General features: G+C 44.6%; 1 protein-coding gene across 1 annotated transcript in view; it reads left to right on the top strand.

Annotated features, from left to right (window-relative positions):
* The window catches only part of Clpb (caseinolytic mitochondrial matrix peptidase chaperone subunit B), a 124,364-nt gene that overhangs the window by 18,986 nt on the left and 82,557 nt on the right, over window positions 1-22,821 (top strand). The window contains exon 3 of the mRNA XM_036188175.1: window positions 2,662-2,748. Within this exon, the coding sequence (XP_036044068.1) occupies window positions 2,662-2,748 (87 nt within the window). The remainder of the gene's footprint in view (window positions 1-2,661; window positions 2,749-22,821) is intronic.

The raw sequence follows: 22,821 nt of genomic DNA on the forward strand, positions 1-22,821 counted from the left end.
GGTGTGGTATGTCTCTCAATCCTGACAACCACCTTGCATGAGAGGGTTAGCATTCTCTCCTTCACAGCAGGTGAACGCAGAGCCTGAATCTGGATAGCAGGACCCTTCCTTGCTCTCTTCCATTACACCCTGGCCCCAAGAGTGCAAAGAATGCTGCTCAGTTAGGAGCTGGGCTTGAGAGCGGGTCTCACTGAAGAACGCTCGGCTCACCGTCTCCTGTGGCTGAGGGGCTTGCAAAGCCCTTCCCTGCTACTCCGTCTGTGGAACTGGCAGGAAGTGCAGTCCTCACTGACCTCATTGAAGCTCAGTGAGGGGCTGTGCCTGCTTAGGGTGTTAGGACAGTAGGTATCAGAGCTTAGAATTAGACTGGACAAAGGGCTTCAGACTCTACACTGTGTTGTTTTGTTATTGTTTGAGACAAGGTTTTACTGTGTATCTCAAGCTGGCCTTGAACTTGAAGCAGTTCTGCTGCCTCAGTCTCCCCATGAGAGGTATGTACTGCCATGCTGGTCTGGCCTTATATTGTTTTACTAAAATGGCAAGTCAGAAGGACTCCCCCTCTGCCAAAAGTTTCTTCTCTTAAAAATGAGCTAAACACCTTCACAGAATAGACAGCCCCATATTTATAAGTAGTTCAAAATTGTTAATTATCCCAAGTTTAAAAAAAGCAGTATATCCTTTGTACCCCTTAGACCTGTAATCCCAGTATGCAGGAGGTTGAGACAGAAGGTTCATGAGTCAAGGCCAGCCTGGGCTGCTTAACAGGTTGAAGGCTGGTGTGGGCAGCATAGTAAACCCTGTTTCAAAAAGAACAGACAAAACAAAGAAACCTGTTGCTGCCAGGTTTTGCAAGAAGAGGCACACAGTGTCCCTGTCCTGCTGGTGTAAAGGTGGATAGCGCGTCAGTCATTCTCCTGGAGGATGCTGGCACTGTTTAGTCACATCACATCCATTCATGCCCTATGACCTAGAGGTCCCAGGAAACGTGGCAGAGGATGTTCTTTGCATACTGCTTTTGGTGGCTACCTGGGTGTGGGTATCCCTAGGAGAGGGTAGAGGAATGTGATGAATTATTCTGGTCCTCTGTCCCTGTTGTCCCCCTTTCATGGCCATGGATGTTAAAGAAGCTAACCCCAGGTATACATTATTTGTGTGTGTATGTGGGGGGGGAATCTCCTTTTGCACAAACCATGTGGTGTCATTGAAACATTTGGCTCTGAAGCCTTGAGTGTAGATAAAGTTCTGGTCCTCGCTGTGATTCTGAAGGAAGCTTCAGTCCATATAGATAGAAGATCAGGACAGGATGGAGAATATCCTCTGCCCTTTCCTCATATGGACATCTGCCTAGTGGATGGACCATGTTTGGGTGTGCTTTTAGAGAGGGTCTTGCTACATTCCAGGCTGGCCTGGAACTCATTATGTGGTCCAGCTGGCCTTGAATTCATGGCAAACTTCCTGCCTAGGCCTGAGGGTTATAGGCACGAGCCACCATGCCTGGCTGAATTGAATTCTTGATTTTGTCTTTCTCTAGTGGCACCATAACCTTTGATTTCTTGCTGTTCTTAGTCATCCCAAAGCAGATCCCATGTTTTCTTGCCCACATCTAGAGTTGAGCACAGGACCATGCCACTGGTTGGCTGAAATCAGTTTAGTCTTCAGACCTTTTGTTATATGAAGAGGGGTACAGTCTGGAGGCAGGCCGATGAGACGAGAGGAGGAGAGTACATTCATTCCCAATCTACTGTGTGACCTTTCACAAGCCATTTTCCTTCCTGTTTCCTTATCCATTACAAGAGTTTGCAGTCTGAGCCTTAAGCTTGTGGAGTGTAAACAAACTCAGGACAAGCAGTTCCAAGAGGGCAGGCCATGCTCTACAAGGTGCTAAGTAAGACATGGCTTTGCTCACCTGTCTCTGTCTGCCCTCTGTTATAGGGACCAGGACCCAGAATTCAGATTTACAATAATGTACTTTAGACTTTGGTTTGTTGGTTTACTTGACCATCGATGGACTCCTATATGCTAGACACCTGGCATGTAGATCCCAATGGTCTACATGGACTGTAGTGGGAACCTAACGTAGCATTTCTGAAATTCTTTCCATCTTTCTTTGGGTTGAAGGATTTGTATTTTACAAACAGCCATGATAAAATAAATACATTTGAGGAATGTGATCCTTTTGTGAACAGGAACTACTTGGATAAGACTAAGCCTGTTCGGTCTTCTGTGCTAAACATTGGAGAGTTAAGGGAGAGGGTGTGGGCACCAGGTTTGTATCACTTTGCCTGGAGGCAAAATTTTGACTCAGCAAAGGGGCTGAGAGGTTCTTGGGCCAGGGAAGTAGAAGTTCGTAGCATCACTATTAAGATAGAGAAGGCAAATTCCTTTTCAGAAGGCTTGGGAGGATGACAGTATGGAGCTGGGTATAGAGGGACAAGGGGATGCCTCTGAGGGGAGTGATCTGAGGCTGGGGTTGGGGATTAGAACTCTAAGGACTCATCTAGCCTCCATATTTGTGATTCTTTATCTGTTCTCTTGAGATAGTGTTCTCGTGATGCTGTCCAGGCTGGCTTTGCACTAACTGTATGTCCTAGGTATTTTTCTGTGATTATTTCCTGTCCATGATAAGCCACACACTGAAAATATTCCTCCGTCTTTTGACAGGCTATTGTCGGAAGGTGCAGACGTCAACGCCAGGCACAAACTTGGCTGGACAGCATTGATGGTGGCAGCCATCAGCCGAAATGACAGGTAAGAACCTCCTTCCATCCAGGGCCTCCTGAGCCAGGTCTCTTCCGACTGGGTCCCAGGCTGCTTGCCCATCGTTGCTGCCCCTGCTGTCTCCTTCAGAGGCAGGAAGTCCAAAATGCTGCATAGTGGATGTGGAAAGCCACATGTGGTTTCAGATCACAGCAGTTACCATTCATTGGCTTGTGACCTCAGGCAAGTCACTGGTGTTATCATACCAGCCACATGTTTAAGAGCAGATTCTAAATGGTTATGTGTGTGTAAGGTTTTTGTTTTTGTTTTTTGCTTTCTTTTTTTTTTTTTTTTTTTGCCAGAGTTGAGGAACGAACCCAGGGCCTTGTGCTTGCTAGGCAAGCGCTCTACCACTGAGCGAAATCCCCAACCCCTGTGTATGAGTTTTTACCCTATTGAGAAGCCATCAGTTACTGCCCCTACTGAGGGCTCTCCGAGTGGATTTTTCTTTGGAGGGTCTGGAGACTTCCATCCCTTCCTCCTGTTGGTGGCTTTTCCCTTCATTCAAGGTTATAGCTATCATGTAAAGATAAAAAGTAGGGACTGGAGAGAGAGCTCAGTCACTAAAGTGCATGAGGACCTGAGTTTGGATCCCTAGCACCATGTATAAGCCAAGTGCATCTGTAACCCAGCACTGGGAACATTGCAGGGACAGAGACAAGTGAATCCAGGGACTCTTTGGCCAGCCACTCTGAGTCAGTGAGTTCCAGGTTTGATGAGATGAGGACCCTGCCTCAAAAAGTCAGATGGATTAGGCTGGGGATGGTGGCACAGGTCTTTAATCCTACCACAGAGAGGCAGAGGCTGGTGGATCTCTGAATTTGAGGCTAGCCTGGTTTATATAGCTAGTTCCGGGCCAGCCAGGGCTACATAATGAAACCCTGTCTCAGAACTTTAGTAAACAAATCAACGGACCTAACATTTGCCTTTAGTCTATGCACACAGGCAAGTGCACAAGCACAGGCATATATACACACACACACACACTAGACACACCAGAAGTAGTATAGGTAACTATAACTTGTTTTGTTTTGGTTTTTCAAGACTGGGTTTCTCTTTGTAACCCTGGTTGTTATAGAACTCACTCTGTAGACCAGGCTGGCCTCAAACTTGGAGATCTGCCTGCCTCTGCCTCCCAAGTGTTGGGATTAAAGGCGTGCACCACCATGTCTGGTTATTTGTATTTCATAGCCACTCCACAAAATAGATATTGTTTGCAGTTGAGAAAACTGAAGATCAGAGAGAAAAGGTGTTTTACCTAAAGTCATTGTGTGCACAGTGTGCATTCTATTCTGGTGTCAGGACTCCATCCAGCCCAGGCTGTTCTGGTTTCTGCCCCAGGATCTCTAGAATTCTGGGGTGAAGTGTACAGTCATTCTAGCATAACTGTATGAAAGAAACTGCAACAAAACAGCAACACGTTTTCAGACTTCTCACCCAATGCTGGAGATTGAACCTAGGACTTCAGGCATGTGCGGCCTCACTTTACATCGAGACACACCAGCTTTTAAAGGGATGCATTCAGAGAAGCACTAGACCCTGTAACAGAAGCTACCCAAATTGATAGTTAGAGGCACCCATTTTAATTCTCCCATCATGCACATCTTTAAGGCTCTTATTGCCAGTTCTGGTCACTTTGGAAAAATCTGGAATATGGAGAAAAGCCATAAAACTGGGATGTTTGAATTTTAGGAATTGATCCGCTTCGGTGCATCTGGAGACGCAGCTCTCCTTGAGATAGACCTCTCTCTGCTCTTACCATGGACTTGGTCTCAGTCACTCACTTGCCTTACTTCCATCTTCAGCACCAAGCATTTATTCTTTAAAGATAGTAGATGAGTGCTGTCGGTGTAGCTCAGTGGTAGAGCGCCTGCCTGGTATTCAACCTCCAGCACCACAAAACAAAAGTAGACGGAAGAACTATATCTACTTTGCTTTGGAGAGGATCCTGTTGTGATTCTGCATTTCTCGTGTTTCTCTCCATAAGAAATTATTTTTACAAACTTTCAGTAAATATGTGTTCTTGGGCTTCGCTAGTCTTTGAAGAACCAAGCCTTGGGAAGTGGAACTGGAGAGATGGTTGAGTAGTTAAGAGCACTGGCTGCTCTTCTAGAGGGCCCAGGTTCAATTCCCAGCAACCACATGGCAGCTCACCACTGTCTGTAACTCCGGTTCCAAGGTGTGTGGCACCCTCATAGAAATAGATGCAGGCAAAACACCAATGTTCATAAAATAAAAATAAGTACAATCTTTAAAAAAAACCCTTGGGGGCTGGAGAGGTGGCTCAGAGGTTAAGAGCACTGGCTGCTCTTCCAGAGGTCCTGAGTTCAATTCCCAGCACCCACATGGTGGCTCACAACCATCTGTAATGAGATCTGGTGCCCTCTTCTGGCCTGCGGAAATACATGCAAACAGAGCATTGTATACATAATAAATAAATCTTAAAAACAAAAACAACCTTGGGGAGTTCCTAATTTAATATGGAAAAGAAGCGCAAGTAAAGGGAAGAGAAGGACAGTCGATGATTCGGTGCAGGGTCTGCAGGGTGTGAGGTGGGTTGGGTGCAGGCATCTGTCTGGAAGCAGACTAGATGGCTCACTGTTTCTTACAAGTCAGATAAAAAAATGTCCGCTATAGGTTACAAATGGGGAGTTGTTACTCTCTGGTGTTACTCTCTTTATACACAAGCGCATGTTCTCACACACGTTATTTTCCACCACTGATTCTACACCCATCTACCCATTGTCTTGCCTACTTTGCAAGTTTTTCCATATGTGGGAAGTCAGTGGTGGTGAAACAGGCGGGGTTTCTTCTGTGTGTGGTATTTTCAGAGTTGAGACTAAATAGGAAATAGCACTCTTCTTAAGAACACTCTCAATTAGTGACCAGATAGCTAGGGGATGTGCTTTTGGGGACACTGCTCTCTGAGTTTAATGAGGTGTTGGTTTAACTGATTGCTCTGTCCTTCTCCAGGGACATTAGCAAATCAGTGACCTGTTGAGCAAAATGAATGTTGGCTTTTACCTATTTGGCTTCTAAGACTGTTACTAGTTGGTTTGTTTGATCTTTGTAAACATTTTCTCATACATAAATGTTTGTTATACATTGGGCATATCCCTGAGCTCTCCCTTTCTGTTGTTTTGTTTTTTACTAATGCTGGAAATTGAACCTAAGGTCTTTTGAAATGGAGGTATGGGTTGAGAAAGGGTTTCATGTAGCCCAGGCTGACTTTGAACTCCTGCCTTAGCTTCCTGAGTGTTGGGATTTAGGCATGTGCCACCATGCCCAGCCTAATTATAGCATTTTGTTTTTTTAAATATGGGTGGGTGAGAAGTTATATACAAGTATGTGCATATGTGTGCACTCGTTAAAGTATGTACTTATGGACACTAGAAGTCAATGGTGAGCCAGGTGGTGATGGCAAATATCAGTGATGGCATTTGGGAGGCAGAAGACAGGTGGATCTCTGAGTTTGAGACCAGCCTGGTCTACATAGTGAGTTCCAGGATAGCTAGGGCTACACAGAGAAATCTTGTCTCGAAAAAACGAAAAAGTCAGCGGTGGGTATCTTTCTCTATCACTCCCCATTATATTTTTTGAGATATAGTCTCTCACTGAACTTGGTGTTTTGACTGACTGACTGATTGGCTAACAAGCTCCTGGACCCACCTGCCTCTGCTTACCCCAGCACTGGAGTTATAGACATGGTGCCATACCCAGTTTTTACTTGGGTACCCAGACCCACACTCAGGCTTCATGCTTGCCCCCTGAGCCATCCAGCCACAACTGCTAGGTTTTTAAGCATCCATTCTATGCCCTCCTCTTTCTTCCATTATCCAAGTGGGACAACTTTTTATGGAAAATAGCCCTTGTCTGGTTAGGTTTATTTATTAATATCACATAAGTTCGGGGTCCCTACTTTGTGGTAGGTACTTGAAATAACATCAGTGATAAACAGATCTCTGTCGTGTAGAATTCTTTGGATGAAAGTAGGGAAAGCAGAGGGGCACTTCCCCTTCATTCAAGGCTGACAGCAGAGGACTTCTGCTTCCTTTAGATGTTTGCAGCCTGTGGACCCCAAGAGAGCCCAGTTCACCCTCAGGCATCAGCTTAACGTGTTAAGTCCATAGGGCTCTAGAACATAATCGCCTCAAATCTTTAAGGAGCTTAACTGCTCACCAGTTGGGATTTCTGAATGCATTTATTTTGTTTAGTTTTGAATAGGAAATGCAATGTCATCACTGTAAACTTTGTAAGTATTCACAGAAGCTTAATTTAAGATTTACTCCTTTATTTTATTTATAAAAAGATTTTGAAGTGACTTAATTAAATATAAATATATATCAAAGATTTAAAACTGGATCAAGATCAAAATAATATTTTTAAAAGGAAAGATAATTGTATCAGGATATTGAGCCAGAGATTTTTTTTTTTTCTAAAAATTGGTTGTTTGTGTAAAAATAATATTGAGAAGAACGTGGCAGTCTCCTGAATTCCTTCTATCTAAAGATTAGTTCTTGAGTCATACTTAATGTAAGTGGAAGTTTGTTGTATTGACTGTAAATTAGGTAACTAATGAAGCCAAATATCAATTCAGAGTTTTGGTTCTAGAGAGAGAGACACTTTGTTCTAAAGTTCTTTTAACATTATTTCATACATCCAGCAAACTTTAAATCACTGTGTGTCAGATGCTGATGTGCTGAGCCAATCACAAACTTTGTCCAAAAAACATTACTTGAAGGAGTAGGAAAGTGGTTTGGCCAGTAAAGTCTGGCTGCATAAGTAAGAAGACCCACATTAAAAGCTGGGCAGGACAATGTACCCACCTGCCTGTAATCCCAGGCCTTGTAAGGTAAATATGGGCAGGTCCCTGGGGCTTGCTGGCCTGCCCTAGTGAGCTCCAAGGCCAATGAATAATCTTGTTTCAAAAGTAAGGTAGAGAGAATTGAAGACATTGAACATCAGCCCCTAGCTTCCACATGTCTGTGCAATAGTTACAGTAGCAGTCACTGGTTTCCAAACCTTGATGAGCCTCCTGCCACAGGCACTTGTTTGGTCTGAGTCCGGGTGCCCCGTTCTGTGTTGCACTCTGACCCAGCCAAACTAAAGGCCAAGCCACACGGCCCTGGGGTGATCACTTCCACTTAGAATAGCCTCCACCAGCTAGTGCAAATATATGGAACTTTCAGTGAAATTCAATTAGTCTTCCTTTAAGAAGGAAAAGAAATCCAATTTTACCAAACATGGACAGACGGAGGACAGCACTTTGATGTTACAACCTCTCAGTGGTGCTTTACTTAGTCACAAGTTCATAAGCAAGAAGGCTTAATTACTTGGGAAAACACAGAATTAAAGCTAGACACAATGTCTGAGTATCTGCTGTCGAGCGACTTGATTGGAACGTGTGCACCCAGTTCGTGTGTGGTGGAAACTTTGATGTGTGGGATGACAAGCTGAAAGTCATGACCTGCTTGGAGAAGCTCCTTCAGATGGCAGTTGCAGGATATGTAGGCGGAGAGGCAGGGTCTGCCAGGCCTGTTTGCTCAACTTTGATGTCCAAGCGGCCACAGGCTCCACTGTTTGCTCTTCCACTGGAGGATGGATTGGGAACCTCCCACCTTTCCCAGTGGACAATTGCCACCAATGAAGTGTGACGACTGTTGACCATTCCAGAAGCCTGGCGAACCAGAACAGGGCTTTGGGAAGTTCAGAGCTGGGGGTGGAGGTGGGGATGGGAGGCTGTTTTTAAGACAGTCATTTCTCCAGATGTAGCTTTCCTTAAAGTCCTGGGGTGGTTGGAGCATGCAGTGGAGATAAAAATAGTCTTCTATTAGCAGACATCAAGTACAGCTTGAGCTTAAGGTCCACTACTCCAAGAATATTTGTAAATTGAAAGTTTAAGTCTTTCTTGTTCCCTTCATCAGAGTATATGAGCAGAGAGAAACGGTATGGTAAAAAATGGCATGGCTTAGATCATTTTAGTTTCTAATTCCTCAAAAAACAAGCTGTGAAAACATATGTCTGATTAAGGAGTAGTAGTAGACTATATAAGTTTTACAAATCAAAAGACAAGCAACTGATTTTTTTAAGTGAGCAAAGGACTTGAGATGTTTCACTTAAATAAAGGATAGATGGAAATGTACATGTGAAAAAACGTTAGTCATTAGGGAAATAGAAATTAAAATTATAATGATATGCTCACAGAACTAAATCCTGGCAAAGTTGCAGAAAGAATTGCCATGCATTGCTTATAGGGCATATAATGATACAGCCACATCAGAAAATACTTGCGTAGTTCCTTACAAAAGGAAAGCAAACATGTGCCACTTAGCACAGAAATATCAGCTCCTAGAGAAACAAGGTATTTGTCCAAGAGATAAATGACTTGTGTGCAGATATCTGTAGCTGCTTAATCATAGAACAACCAAAGCCTAGAAGTCACTCAAGTGTCCGTCAAGTAGCCAATGGACAAATTGTGGTACATCCATACAGTGGAACAACACTCTATAGTTTAGGGGTTAGGGGCAAGGGAAGCTGGAGAGATGGGTTAGTGTTTAAGAGCACATACTGCTCTTATAGAGGACCTGAGTTCATTCAGCTACCAGCATCCACATCAGGCAGCCCACAAACACCTGTAACACCAGCTCCAGCTCGAATACCCTCTTATGGACTCCACATGCATCTGCACGTACCCACCCTACCCCCCCCCCACCACATTACATAACCCAAAATAAGTCTGTTTTGGTTTAGGGTCTCATTATGTAGCCTCAGCTGGCTTCAGATTCTCTGCTTCCCTTAAAGGTTTGTACCACTATGCCCCTGGTAATAAATCTGAATCTTTTTAAGAGAACAAGGGGGTTAGGGAGATGGTTCTATCAGTAAGAGCATTTGCTTGAACAAGTAACAGGCAGATTCCAGGAGCTCACTAGCCAACCAGCCTGAGATGCCACATTCAGGTACCATGAGAGACACTGTCACAAGGATAAGTCCTCTGGTTTCTGCATGCACAGCCACAAGTTTGTCCACCTGCACACAGAGGGGGAGAACAGGAACTACTCAAGATATGGAACCAAAAAAGGTTTCCTTAAAAGCCTTATGCTACAGTAAAGTCAACCAAAATCCACCTATTGTAAAATTCCATTTATACCATATTCTGGAAAAGGTAGTGTTCTAGGGACAGAGATCAGATGAGTAACTGGGTTTGGAAGTGTAAAGGGTATAAAGGACCTTTTCAGATGGTATATTCAATATTCTCTATCTTTTGTTGGTTGGTTGGCTGGCTGGTTGGTTGGTTGGTTGGTTGGTTGGTTTTTCGAGACAGGCTTTTTCTGTGTAGCCTTGGCTATCCTGGAACTCACTATGTAGACCAGGCTAGCTTCGAACTTAGAGATTCACCTGCCTCTGCCTCCCAAGTGCTGGGATTAAAGGTGTACAATGCTGCCGCCGCCAGCTAATATTCTGTATCTTAATGATTGTGGTGATTACATGTAGTTACCTACAAAATTATTAAAATGCATTAAGTCAAACATCTTGAAAAGTTAGTTATTCTTGGCTACAAAATGAAGTTAAGACCAATCTGGTTACATCTACATTGACCCTGTCTCAAAAAAAATTTATTTATAATACACACACACACACACACACACATACATACATATACTTGCACATATATATATATATAATCTTTTCAAAGGTATATTTTAAACCGGGCAGTGGTGGCGCACACCTTTAATCCCAGCACTCGGGAGGCAGAGCCAGGTGGATTTCTGTGAGTTCGAGGCCAGCCTGGGCTACCAAGTGAGTTCCAGGACAGGCACCAAAACTACACGGAGAAACCCTGTCTTGAAAAACCAAAAAAAAAAAAAAAAAAAAAGAAGAAGGAAAAAGGTATATTTTAAAATGATATTTCAAAAGCACAAATGATACTTGAGTAAACTTGACTTAGAAAAGCAATTTTAAAAGCTGTCATCACAGAGCTGGATGTGGTAGTTCATGTCTGCAATGCCAGCATTTCAAAGGCTGAGACAGAAGGATTCCCACAAGTTGGAATTCAGTCTGGGCTATATAATGAAGGAGTTTCAGACCAGCCTGGGCTAGAGTGAAACCCACCCTTTAAAAAGCAAAATAGATAGCACAGGCGCCCGGTAATCCTAACTCTCAGGAAGCAGAGGCAAGACCATGCAGTAAGCTCGAGGCCACCTGGAGCCTGTCTCCAAAAAAATAAAGCAACTAGTTAAGTAGGTAGGTAAATAAATAAAAACTGTCACCTCTCTAATATTCATTATTAGCTGTGACTGATGGTATTCTGTTGTGGTATTACAGTTGGTTACCAGGAGTGTTTTGATTCTTCCTATTGGTGGTATCCAGCCATAGAATACTACGTTCTCATGGTTGGTAGAGAATGGAGATCAGTGGTTTCATGAACTATTGCTACTGAGGAATAGTGAGAGTCACCTTTGTCACCGCATGTGCTGGGTTTACATATGCTCTTCATTCTAATGAGGAGAAAGTCGGAGCTATTAGGTGGCTCCTTGCCCTAGGCTGCAGGTCAGTGAGACCCCTGAATAGCGAGGCTGTTAGTAGGATCCTGAAAGAGATCCATGGTGTAGACATTAGATTTGAGGCTTCTAGGGCCTTCCTGTTTCTGTAAGCTGCTGCCTCAGAGAAGGTGCAAATCCGAGGGAGAGCGAGGACCCCTGGCAGAACTGTTTGAAATTCCCCATAGAGCTCCCTCCTCCTCCTGCTTCTGCCCACCCCCCCCCCCAATGCACTTCATCAGCATAGGAAGGACTGGTTCCCGGCACTGCCTGCCCTGCTTGGCTGGCGTCCCTGAGGAACTGAGCTAATGAGTGGATAACACGCATTTGCCAAGGCCTTCCTGGATGTGGTACCTGGGCTTTGTTAATTTTCAGATGCTGCCATCCTTGGCTGACGACCATTTAATTCTCTTTCAGAGCAGTCATTTATTTTTAGCATTTGCTTATTTTCCCTCCACCTCGCCCAGGGAAGGGGGACCATAAGTCCTGTCTGTAAGGAACCAGCAGTCTCTGCCAGGGTGTCGTCCCATAGGGAGGCTCTATAGGCCTCTCTTGTGCACCCAGAGGCTCCACAGGTCTTGGTGCCAGCAAGCCAGTGCTGCCCTTGCTGGCCTCTGGCAGCCTTCTTTGCTGCTGCCTGGGTCAGAGGCAGAGCAGGCAAGGCATCCCCGTCTGTATACTTTGGCAGGAAGAGGAGCTGGCAGGATCTAGGACCAGGAAGTGCTAAGGGAAGATTCTCAGGGTCTCTTGACCAAAGCAACTTAGGGCGGAGAGGGCTGATCTGGCTTCCACTTGCACATCTTAGTTCATCATTGAAGGAAGTCAGGACAGGAACTCAAGCAGGGCAGGAACCTGGGGGCAGAAGCAGTTACTGAGCTCATGGGGAGTGCTGCTTACCCATCGGATTCCTCTGGCTTGCTTAGCCTGCTTTCTCTCAGAAAGTAGGCCCACCAGCCCAGGTGGATGCCCCTCCCCCATCAATCACCAGTTAAGAAAATGCCCTACTGCCATGTCTTATGGAGGCATTTTCTCAATTGAGCTGCTCTCAGATGAAATTAGTCAAGTTCACTAAAAACTGTTTGTGTCAAGTTGACATAAAACTCTCCAGCACGAAGACCTTAGTTATAAGCATTGGCAACCTTCCTCTCTAGCTGTGACTGCCTGTCTAGCACAGGTATATCCAGTCTTCCTCTCAGGATATCTATAAGTGCAGCCCAAGACATTCAGAGATGACAACATCGTATCTCCATGTCACAAGGTTGGACTCTAGGGTCAGATACCTGCATTTCAATTGAAACTCTGCTCTTACTCACTAGGTGCTTGTCAAGTTATTTGACTCTTTCTGTGATTATTTCCCCAGCTGTAAAACAGGATAAGTGGGTCTACCTCAAAGCTACGAGGTTTAAATGTAGGAATATACAGAAAGTGTTAGAACAGTGTCTGCCACATAATAATCTGTGGTGAAGTTAAGTGCCTTCATTACTATTACTGGTTTCCCCAGAAAGGCCTTCAGGTAAGTCTAGCTTGGTGTGGTGGCAATAGTACCTGGCTCATCGAAACTTAGCTGACCAAGAGTCAGCAGGGTTCTGGAATTCTCTTTCCACCCCTTTTCCCTCTAAGAAGCTATAACAAGGGACCCCTGAGTAAGATTCCCTGATATGTAGTTGGCTTTTGTCCCAGGTGGCCCTCTGCCCAGTGCAGGACAGTGCCTAGTATTTCCCAGCAAGGAAGGGTGGGCAAGGGTGCTGGCCAAGTGCCTGGAATGCCAGTGCCATGCCCCCAGAAAAGTATCCAGGGCTTGATGGTTCTCCACTGCTGCTCCGGCCGATTATCTTTGAGTAACAAAGAATCATTTCTAATCCCATTTGGAATCGTTGCTCATGATAATCCTGTTTCCTAGTAATGATATTCCAATTGCAGCATGCTCCTGTTTCTAGTTTGGCAGATGCATGCCTCGACCTCAGGCAACCCAAGACACTGCTCGATGGAAAGCTGTGCCAGCTCATTTGCCTAACGTGACAGTGTCCGTCCTCCCCAGCCCATTTCGATTCTATGTCCTATCCTGGAGTTGTGTGTCCAGTGCTCGCACTTCTGGAGAGAGTCAGTTAGGGCAGGGAGGCATCCAGTGCCATCTGGTTCAGCTGCTGAGGAAAGGCTGTTCACTTTGGGGACTGTGATAGGATCCAGACCCATACCTCTTCTTTAAGAGGCATCTTCCAGTGCATCTGTGCCATAAACTACTTATCTGAATAGGGTTCTCAGGCTGGAGGGCCAGGGTCTGAGTTAGATAAGGCCAGTGTGTCCGAGTTTCAACAGTGTGACCTGTACATGAGTAGAATATGATGTGGGAAATAATGTATTTACGCTAAAAAATGGTGAGTGACCTGGTTAGCTGTTTATATATGAATGCACATAAGACTCCAGAGCCAGAGTCAAGTGATGAGCCATGGGGCTATGTTCTGTTCAGTACTACATCACTGATTTCATTGAGGCCAATCAAACTGGCAGATTAAATGATGTGCAAAGACATACTGATAGGCTAGGTGAAAGTACATTATCTCAATGGGTTATAACAATGGTTAAATTGGTGCTGGTAAAAATTAATGGGGCCAAGGGTATAGCTCAGGGTTATAGTATTTATGTGTCATGTATAAAGCCTTGGATTCAATCCTCAGCACTGCAGAAAGAGTGTGTGTGTGTGTGTGTGTGTGTGTGTGTGTGTGTGTGTGTGTGTGTGTGGACTAAAGGTCAACATTGAGTGTCTTCCTCTGTGGCTATAAACCTTGTTTTTTGAGACACAGTCTCTCACTGAACCTGAAGCTCACCATTTGGCTATACTGGCTGGCCAGTAAGCACTGAGGATCTGCCTTTCTGTGCCTCACCTCCAGTATTAGTAGTACAGGCACATGCTACCACCCTGGACTGTTTTCTATATGAGTGGTAAGGATTGAACTCAAGTCCTTATGCTTACACAGTAGGCACTTTGCTGACTGACTGGGCTATCTCCCCAGCCCAAGAATTCTTTTTTTTTTTTTTAAGATTTATTTTTATGTCTGCATATATACCTAGTGCCTACAGAGGCAAGAGGGTTTCAGATCCCCTGGAAATAGAGTTACAGGCTATGATTGCTTGAAAGAGAATGGCCCCCATAAGCTCATATGTTTGAATAGTTGGTTCCTCATTGGTGGAACTATTTGAGAAGAATTAGGAGGTGTGGCCTTGTTGGAGGAGGCGTATCCCTGGGGGTGGGCTCTGAGGTTTTAAAGACTCAAGCCGGTCCCTTTGTGTCTCTGCCTTCTGCTTTTGGTGTTGAGATGTGAGCTCTCAGCTGTTCCTGCCGCTGCCATGCTTTCACTCAGCTATCATGAACTCCAGCCCTCGGAAACCATATGCCCAGTTAACACTTCCTTTGATAATTTCCCTTGGTCATGGTGTTTATCACAGCAGTAGACAAATAACTAATACACAGCTGGTTGTGGGCTACCATGTGGGTGCTGGGAACTGAACTTGGGTCCTCTGGAAGAAGAGCCAATACTCCTAACCACTGAGTTATCCCTCCAGCCCCCTAAAAATTCTTTTTAATTAAAAAATTAATAGAGGAACTGGAGAAATGACTTAGGAGTTAAGATTGCCTGCAGTGTTACAGAGGACGTAAGTTCAGCTTCCAGCATCCGTGTCCAACAGTTCACAGCCACATATAACTCCCACTCGAGTAGCTGATGCCCTCTTCTGTACTCCATACAATGTACACACACACAGACACTGATACATGTCCATATAAATAAAATGAATCTTTAAAAAGGGAGGGGCCTAGAGAGATGGCTCAGCAGTTAAGAGCACTGGCTGCTCTTCAAGAGGACCCAGATTCAATTCCCAGCACCCACATGGCAGCTCACAACTGTCTGTAACTTCAGTTCCAGGGGATCTGACACCTTCATGCCAATGCACGTAAAATAAAGTTAAATAAATTTAAAGGAAAAAGAAAGAAGGAAAAATAAGAGGGGTGAATGTAGGTCAGTAGTTAAACCCAAAACTGTGGTCATGTGCAGGACAGTGTCTGGTGTGAGTCGGTAGTGTAGCATTTCCCATTTAGTCTTTTTTTTTTTTTTTTTTTTTTTTAATACCCAGCCTTGTCATACTCTGATAGGTCATTTGCCAGAGAGTCTAGTTTAGACCTGTACTGCAGAAGCAGCGCTGACAACACGGTTTGGTGACCATATGTTATGAGCCATAGCCTAGAAGTCATGGAGCCATCTTAGAACTCCTCAAGGATTGTCCTAGGAAGGCTGTGCTGATGCTTCATTCCCTGGCTCTCACCTTACTATGCCATGCTGGTTTTGAGCCTTACACCTATATGTGTCACCCATCTTGGACCACCACTGATTTTGACCCTTGTCCATCTTAGACACATTCTCTTTGTCCTAACTAGCTGCTGTGACCTGCTTTGCTTTAACTGCCTAACCGGGGTCAGTGACTGAGATAGTACAACTACTAGGCAGGGGTGGGGCGGTGGTGGAGCATGCCTTTAATCCCAACACTTGAGAGGCAGAGGTAGATTTCTGAATTCAAAGCCAGCCTGTTCTACAAAGATAGTACAACAAATTGACAGAGCCACTGAGGCTTAAGGAATGTGCCTGGGTTTAGACCCAATCTGAACTGTATTTTTGCATCTTGGCCAAGGAATGAAGATGACCCAGCACAGCCTAGGAATCCTTGACTAGTTCTAAGAGGACTCCATGACCTTGTATACAGTTGGCTCTTGCTGAGCCTCTGTCTACTCTTCTACAAAATAGTATGTCTTTCTTTGCTAGTTGCATGAAGATCCGAACTAGTGATTCTGTGAGGTGCCTAGTACACTGGTGCTTATAATGGATGGTTTCTGGTTTTGTAGTAACTATACAGAAGCTTATTATTGGCCTATGAGAAACTGGAACACATTCTCCACAGGTACTTTACTTGCTACCTTTCTTCAATTCATTTGTAAAGAAGCTAGCTTTACAAAGAAAACTCTCTCTCTGTCCCTGTCCTTCACCTTCCCAGTTCATGCACAGTGCCATAGGGCCTCTATAGTCAGCACACATCAGTGCCTGTGGTCAGGTTGCCCAGCCTTGTGAAGTCAGCCAGTAGCCCAGGCTACTGAACACATCCCTCTCCCCTCTTGACTTTCCAGCCCAGCTCCCAAATTGACTTCTTGACTTTCTCATTGAGATGTGGGCTGGATTGAGAAGAGTTACTCTGTCTTCTCCTGCCTATGACACTTACCACAGTGGCCCTGTATTTGCTTTAGATGTGGGATGGGGAAGAGGAGGAGACTATAGAGTGTCTTGTGAAGCTTGACATTGCGGGGATGACCTGGATCTGGAATCACTGTACCTTGCTTCATCAACTCCAGCTGCTCAGCAGCCTTATTGCACACACCTGGCCCAGTACCCACCCCAGGTCACACCATAGGCTTCTCTTCTCTCCCCTAAACAATGTGAGAACCCCAAGCCACTGCAGCCACTAAAACCAGAAAGCAAGTCTTAACACTGATGACTGTAATTCCCCCCGCCACACACATACTGGGGCCTGAAAGCAACAGCTCACTTTGGTCAGAATGAGCCAACTTCCAACAAGCACTCCCACCTCTAATCTAATTACTGCCAGATCAACAAATTAATTAGCTGTAGCTCCAAAGGGAATTCCCTGAGTCCCAGGAACTGCCACTTGGGGACAATTCTCCCAAGCAAGTCCTCAGTTTTGTCTAGGAATGGTCTGCAAGTTAGGAAGAAAGATGCAGGTTTCCACAGCTAACCACCTGAAGCCTGCTTCAGATCTTCAGAAGGTTAGGTGGAAGAAGAGCTACTTTTCTTCCAGATTTCTTTTCCATTCCCCATCAAATAAAATGATTGTATTCCTTTCTCATTCATGTATTCATGTACTTATTCGGAAAACAGAATTTGTGAAGTGTCCAGTACACTGGTTAGTGTGATACATGGTTACAGATTTCAAAGTAAATATACGGAAGATCTAAGTGCCTGCATTGAGTACAGGGCTGAGAAATAAGTTTTGAAACATGGCTCTTGTTTTGTACTCTGGTGGGAAGGCAAATAAAAGTAGGCAACTGTGAACCATGAAGGTCACCTGGGTGCTGTGCAAAGAGGAAGAGTGAAACCCCAAGTTGGGGATCAGAGGGCATCACTGAGTTCATGATGTGCCAGTTGCTCCTCAAAAGTGAAAGAGCACTAGCCAGTTGAAGGAGGGAACAGTAATGTGATATCTTTGGCCTTTGATATACTTCAAGGAGTCTGCTGTTTATATTGGGTCCCTAATTCTTCAGTCCAAAAGATCACTGATTTTTTTTTTTAGGGCTTAGAAATTCTATAATTGAGGAAACTTCATAGAAGGAATAACCTTTGCAAGAAATGACCAAGCTCAATGTATAAATATAAGTGGATACTCAGTCCCTCTTAAAAAGTCATATATCCATGTTGCTGGGTGTGCATCAGCCTGACTGCATCTTATCCTAGCATGTGGCTTCCAAAACAGAATGGCTGCACTGGTCTAAATCTACCCTGACAATGCATGAAGAATCTCAGACTCCTGTGTTCTCACTGACACTTGGTATTTCTCAGCTTTCTAACTTTTGTCAGTATATTGAGTTTTAAGAAGTAGCTCCTTGTTGTTTTAGTTTGCGTTTCTCTAAGAGCAGATGAACTATTATTTGCTTCCTCATCTGTCCTCTGGTGTCCTCTTCTGGAAAGTGACTTCGTATCCTTGCCCTGGTTTCCGTCTCTTTCCCAATCTTAACTTGTCTGTTCAAATTTACTACAGACTGATAGCTGAACGTCAGTATGAGGAAGTGAAGGCTCTGTATAGCACACTTCTCATGCAGTAGACACTCTCTGCTTCTTCATTAGTAAGGATGATCTCTAGCTGTGAGATGGGCAGATCTTTCTGTAGACCACCAGAGGCCAGATCCTGAGCTGCCTGAGAGAATTGCTGTTAACCCAAGGCCAGTAAGAACTGGTTGAGTAGTTCCTTTGAATAGAGATGAAAGACTAGAGAAAACTCAGTTGAACTGAATGGTGTCCTCTGCCTCCTTTAGTCAAGTAATTAAGATCCAGTGTAGGCCATATCCTGTTTGATAATGGCTACTTAAATTTAAGGCAGTGGAGGCTGAGACTAGGCCTGCAACCTGGCAGTCAGCATGCCAATACCAGAACAGAGGAGAGATAGATCCTACCTGCTGCTGGGCTGTCATCTTTTGTCCTTACTGTTGATACTAGCTGACCCATCATCTCCTTATGCTCACCTCTCCTCCCACTCACGCTTTGGACCAGGGAGTTTCTTTCCCCTGTAGCAGGAAAGAAGCAGAAATCACTTCCTTCCCAGCATCCTTTCATTTTATGAACTTCTTGGCAATCCTTGTGTCTGGCTTACAGCTAAGTTTGTCCTCAGCAGCCTTGCAGTTGCTTTCTCTAGCCAGGCTCTCCCCCTAGCCTGTGTTGGTGGACCCACAGTGCAGTGGGGATCTTTGGTCATCCGAGCTAGAGGTGAACGGTTTTCTAACCTAGGTTGGGCTGGCTTCCATAGAAAGGTGCTAATCAAAGATCAGTGCTCTGTGCTGGTGCTCTGTAAGATGTAACCATTGCTGGAGAGAAAAACTCAGCCATCTCAAGGTGTTTGGAGCCATGGTTGGCAGGAGGAGCAGTCGATTCCTTAAGACCTGTCTTCCCTCAGTGGGGCTGCTGCCTTTTGAGTTTTATCAGACAGGAAGGGAATCTTCTTGAGGTTGCAGATGAGTCACTATCTTGGATTGCTTATCCTCTTTAGTCTCCAAGTTTTCGAAGTGAATTGCCCATTTCTTTGATTGGGTTAGCAGCTCCAGGGCTGATTCCCAGCCACTTTCCTCTCCCCATCCTGCCAGACCACTGTCTGCCCTTCAGGGCCAAGGGCAGCATACATGGTTGCTTGGACACGTCCTGCAGCCTGCAAATTGGACAGATGGAATCAATACTCATGAACCTGGAGAAGCCCAGGTAGCACAGTTAGTGACACTAGCTGCCTGAAGGGACAGCCTGCCAACAAGAGGGGGTGTGATTGAATAGTGATTGGACACAGCAGCTAAGGGTTAACCAAATTATGTCCCTTTGAATTTAGATTGACAGACCCTTCTCATTTGGACTTGAAAACATATCAACTTATGCAGACTGTAGAAGAACTGCCTACTTAGTGTAGGGCTGTGCCGGCATACATTCTGGGAGTGGTCAGTTCAGGCTCAGATTCAACTTATTCTATGATTGTGTCAACCATGAGAATAGACTCTTGTCTGTGCAGCTTTTTCCATATACCTGTAGGTTCTATAGAATTCACTTCCCTCATAGTCTGCTAGGAAGCATTGCTGTCTCTGTTATTCTGGTAGGGAGAAGGAGGCTCTAGGTTGAATGCCTTGTCCAAGACGCCATCTGTAAATGACAGAACTGTGTTTGGACTCCAGGTCTTCATGCATGTTAGAAAGCACCATGCTGTCTACTCAGTGTAAGTGCTGTAACTCATACTTCCCTGAACTTCACTGGTTTTCTCTGGGACCAACAAGTTAGCTCAGAAGCCCAATGACTTGTGTTCCATCCTTGGGTCCTTCATGGTAGAAAACTATGTAGCTAGTCAAAGGCTGGCCTGGGCTTCAAAAGGCCTTGGCTCAGCCCTGTTAGTTGAGGTGTGGGTGAGCCAGCCCCAAAGTTGTGAGCATGGGAGAGATGAAAGAGATGTTCCCATTCCTCATCTGTCTTGTTTGAGGCCTCTGGTTTCTATGTCCTGTGGTCATAAGAGTGGGAGAGCCATCCCTGACCCCCACCAGCTGCAACACTCAGGAGAGCAGGCCCTGCACCTTGCCAGGGCAGCACAATTGAGTCCAGGTGTGGGTGAGCTAGCCCTGAAATTGTGACCATAGGAGAGCTGTCCCCGTTACCCATCTGTCTTGTGGCAGCATGGGGGTGTTGCTCCCCCATCAATACCTGGGGCAGGTAGGAGAGCTGACTGTGGTCCTAAGAGTGGGTGAGCCAAGCCTATTAACACAGATGTGAGTGAGCCAACCCTGAAGTTATAAACACGGGAGAGCTGTCCTAAGGCCCAGACCCAGGTTTATAACTTAGCCCACCCCATCTATGACCTGCTGGAGCATGTGAAGAAACCTGACCCGAAGACCCAGAGCTGCATGATCTCCACACCATAGGGCAACAACAGGATTCCCAGGAAGAGTCCTAATGAGGACCCAGCATTGATAGTGTAGTAGAAACCAGAGGCCTCAAACCAGACCAATAACTCTTTGCTATGAACACTTACAAGTAAAGATTATGGACAAAGGGGTTTATGGCATGACTTCATGACTTACTGTGTCACACTACAGTTTCCATGATGAGATTTTTAAGTTTTTCTCTTAAAACAAATTTTTTTTCCTTTTTTCTCTTAAATTTTGTTTTATTGGGGGGCATGCAGGGGCAGAGGACAGGTATGAAGGGATGGGGAAATGGATGGGCCTCAAGATACATGAAGACCTTGGTTCAAAAATAAAAATTACCCTTTTTTTGAAACAGTATCTCACACTTACAGGCCAGCCTCAATTTTCTTGAAATTCTCCTGCCTCAGCCTCCCTGCTGTTGAGTTTACTAGCACGAGCCATTGCTGCTGGCATTGTTTGTATCCCAGGCTAGCCTTGAACGCACTATGTGGCTAAGGACAACCTTGACTCCAGACCCTCCAAATACTGGGATTAAATGTGGACTCGTAGAATTGCATCTTGCTTGATGGGTTGTTATTTTTTGTTGTTGTTGTTGTTTTGTTTTTCGAGACAGGGTTTCTCTGTAGTTTTGGAGCCTGTCCTGGACTAGCTCTGTAGACCAGGCTGGCCTCGAACTCACAGAGATCCACCTGCCTCTGCCTCCCAAGTGCTGGGATTACAGGTGTTAGCCACCACCGCCCGGCTTGATGGGTTGTTATAAATCTTGTTTAGATATATAAATATTATAAGCACAACTTACCTGATAATGCCCACACTCACCAGTGTGTGTACCTTCACTCTAAGAAAAATTCTCTCCCAGTTCCTAACTTTGCCTCATCTCTACGCTCTTCCTCTAAAGAAAAATATTTATGTAATTATAACAGGTTAGTTATAAGCCATTATTGTCATTACTCATGTGGTCATGTCCAGATTATCCCAGAATTTACTTAGCCAGATGTTGTGCCTGTTGAAGATAGCAACGTCCAAAGCAGGTGGTATATATGGAAAAGCCAACAGCACTGTTGGCTGTAAATACTGAAAAATCAAAAGAAAAGACTGAAACTAAAGTCTGGCTTTTTAATAGTTTTGAAAATCCCAGGGATTTGTTTGACACACTTGCCATTTATGCCTTTCAAAGTGTTAACAATTTTGAAGGTCAGTTCAGGAAAAGTAAAAAATTACCTTTCACAAAGAGAAGATCTGGCAAAGGACACTGATAAAGAAATCATGGAACAGGGAACAGAAGACTCTTACACCTGGTCTTTAGAAATCAGAAAAATGAAACTTGGAGTAGCAGTCTGGTTCCATGTTCTGTCCGAAAAAGAGTAAGAGACATGTCCGAGGGAGGAAAGGCAAAGAGTTCCTGCGTGCCTCATGCTTGGCTCATGAGAATAAAGATTAGCCCATCTCTGAAAGGCAGCTCAACAGTACTAGCTGAGTCCTTTGAAATGCTTATGCTAGTGTTGGGTGTCATATGCTTGTAATACAAGCACGCAGGAACCTGAGGCAGGAGGATTGTCACAAATTTAAGATAGCCAAGGTTACATAGCAAGTCCTTGTCTCAGTGGGGAGAAGAAAGAGCTCCTTATGCTTTCTCCTAGAACTGTAACTTCTGATAATTTGTCTTCTTGCCATCAAAATATTAAAGACATTCTTTTTTACAATAAAAGGTTGGTTAAAAGACAGAATAGCTGGCTGTGGCACAGGCTTTTAATCCCAGCACTACAGAGGCAGAGACGGGAGGATCCTATGAGTTTGAGGCCAGCCTAATCTATAGAGCAAGTTCCAGGACAGCCAGGATGACATAGACCCTGACTCAAAAATCTAAAACAAAACAAGCACAAAATAATCTTAGAATACTCTACAGCTGCAACAAATGATGTTTCTGACCTGCATGAAAGGACGTTAGTGCATTTAGAGTTTATATATGACCCAGTTACTGTCAATTATAAACGTGCTTCCTGAAAAAAACCAGTCAACTGTCCTGTTTAAGACATCTTTCTTCTTTACAAAGTCTTTGTGGGACCGTTACATCACAGGAGAGAGAAGGGAAGCTAACATACACTGAACATGTAACTGGTTCAAGCTCTGTGCCCCGTGCTCTTGTGGCATCTGCCAACTCTTAAACTCCTCCCAGTCCATGCTTACACAGCTCCTGGAATGATTCCTCTAATTGCAAAGGCTTGGTACAAAATATGCCAAACTCTTTATAATGATTGCTCCTTAGAATTTGGATTAAGGCAGTGGATCTAAGGAGATTCTTCCATT

Source organism: Onychomys torridus, chromosome 1 (genome assembly GCF_903995425.1).
Source record: "Onychomys torridus chromosome 1, mOncTor1.1, whole genome shotgun sequence".
Lineage (NCBI taxonomy): Eukaryota > Metazoa > Chordata > Mammalia > Rodentia > Cricetidae > Onychomys > Onychomys torridus.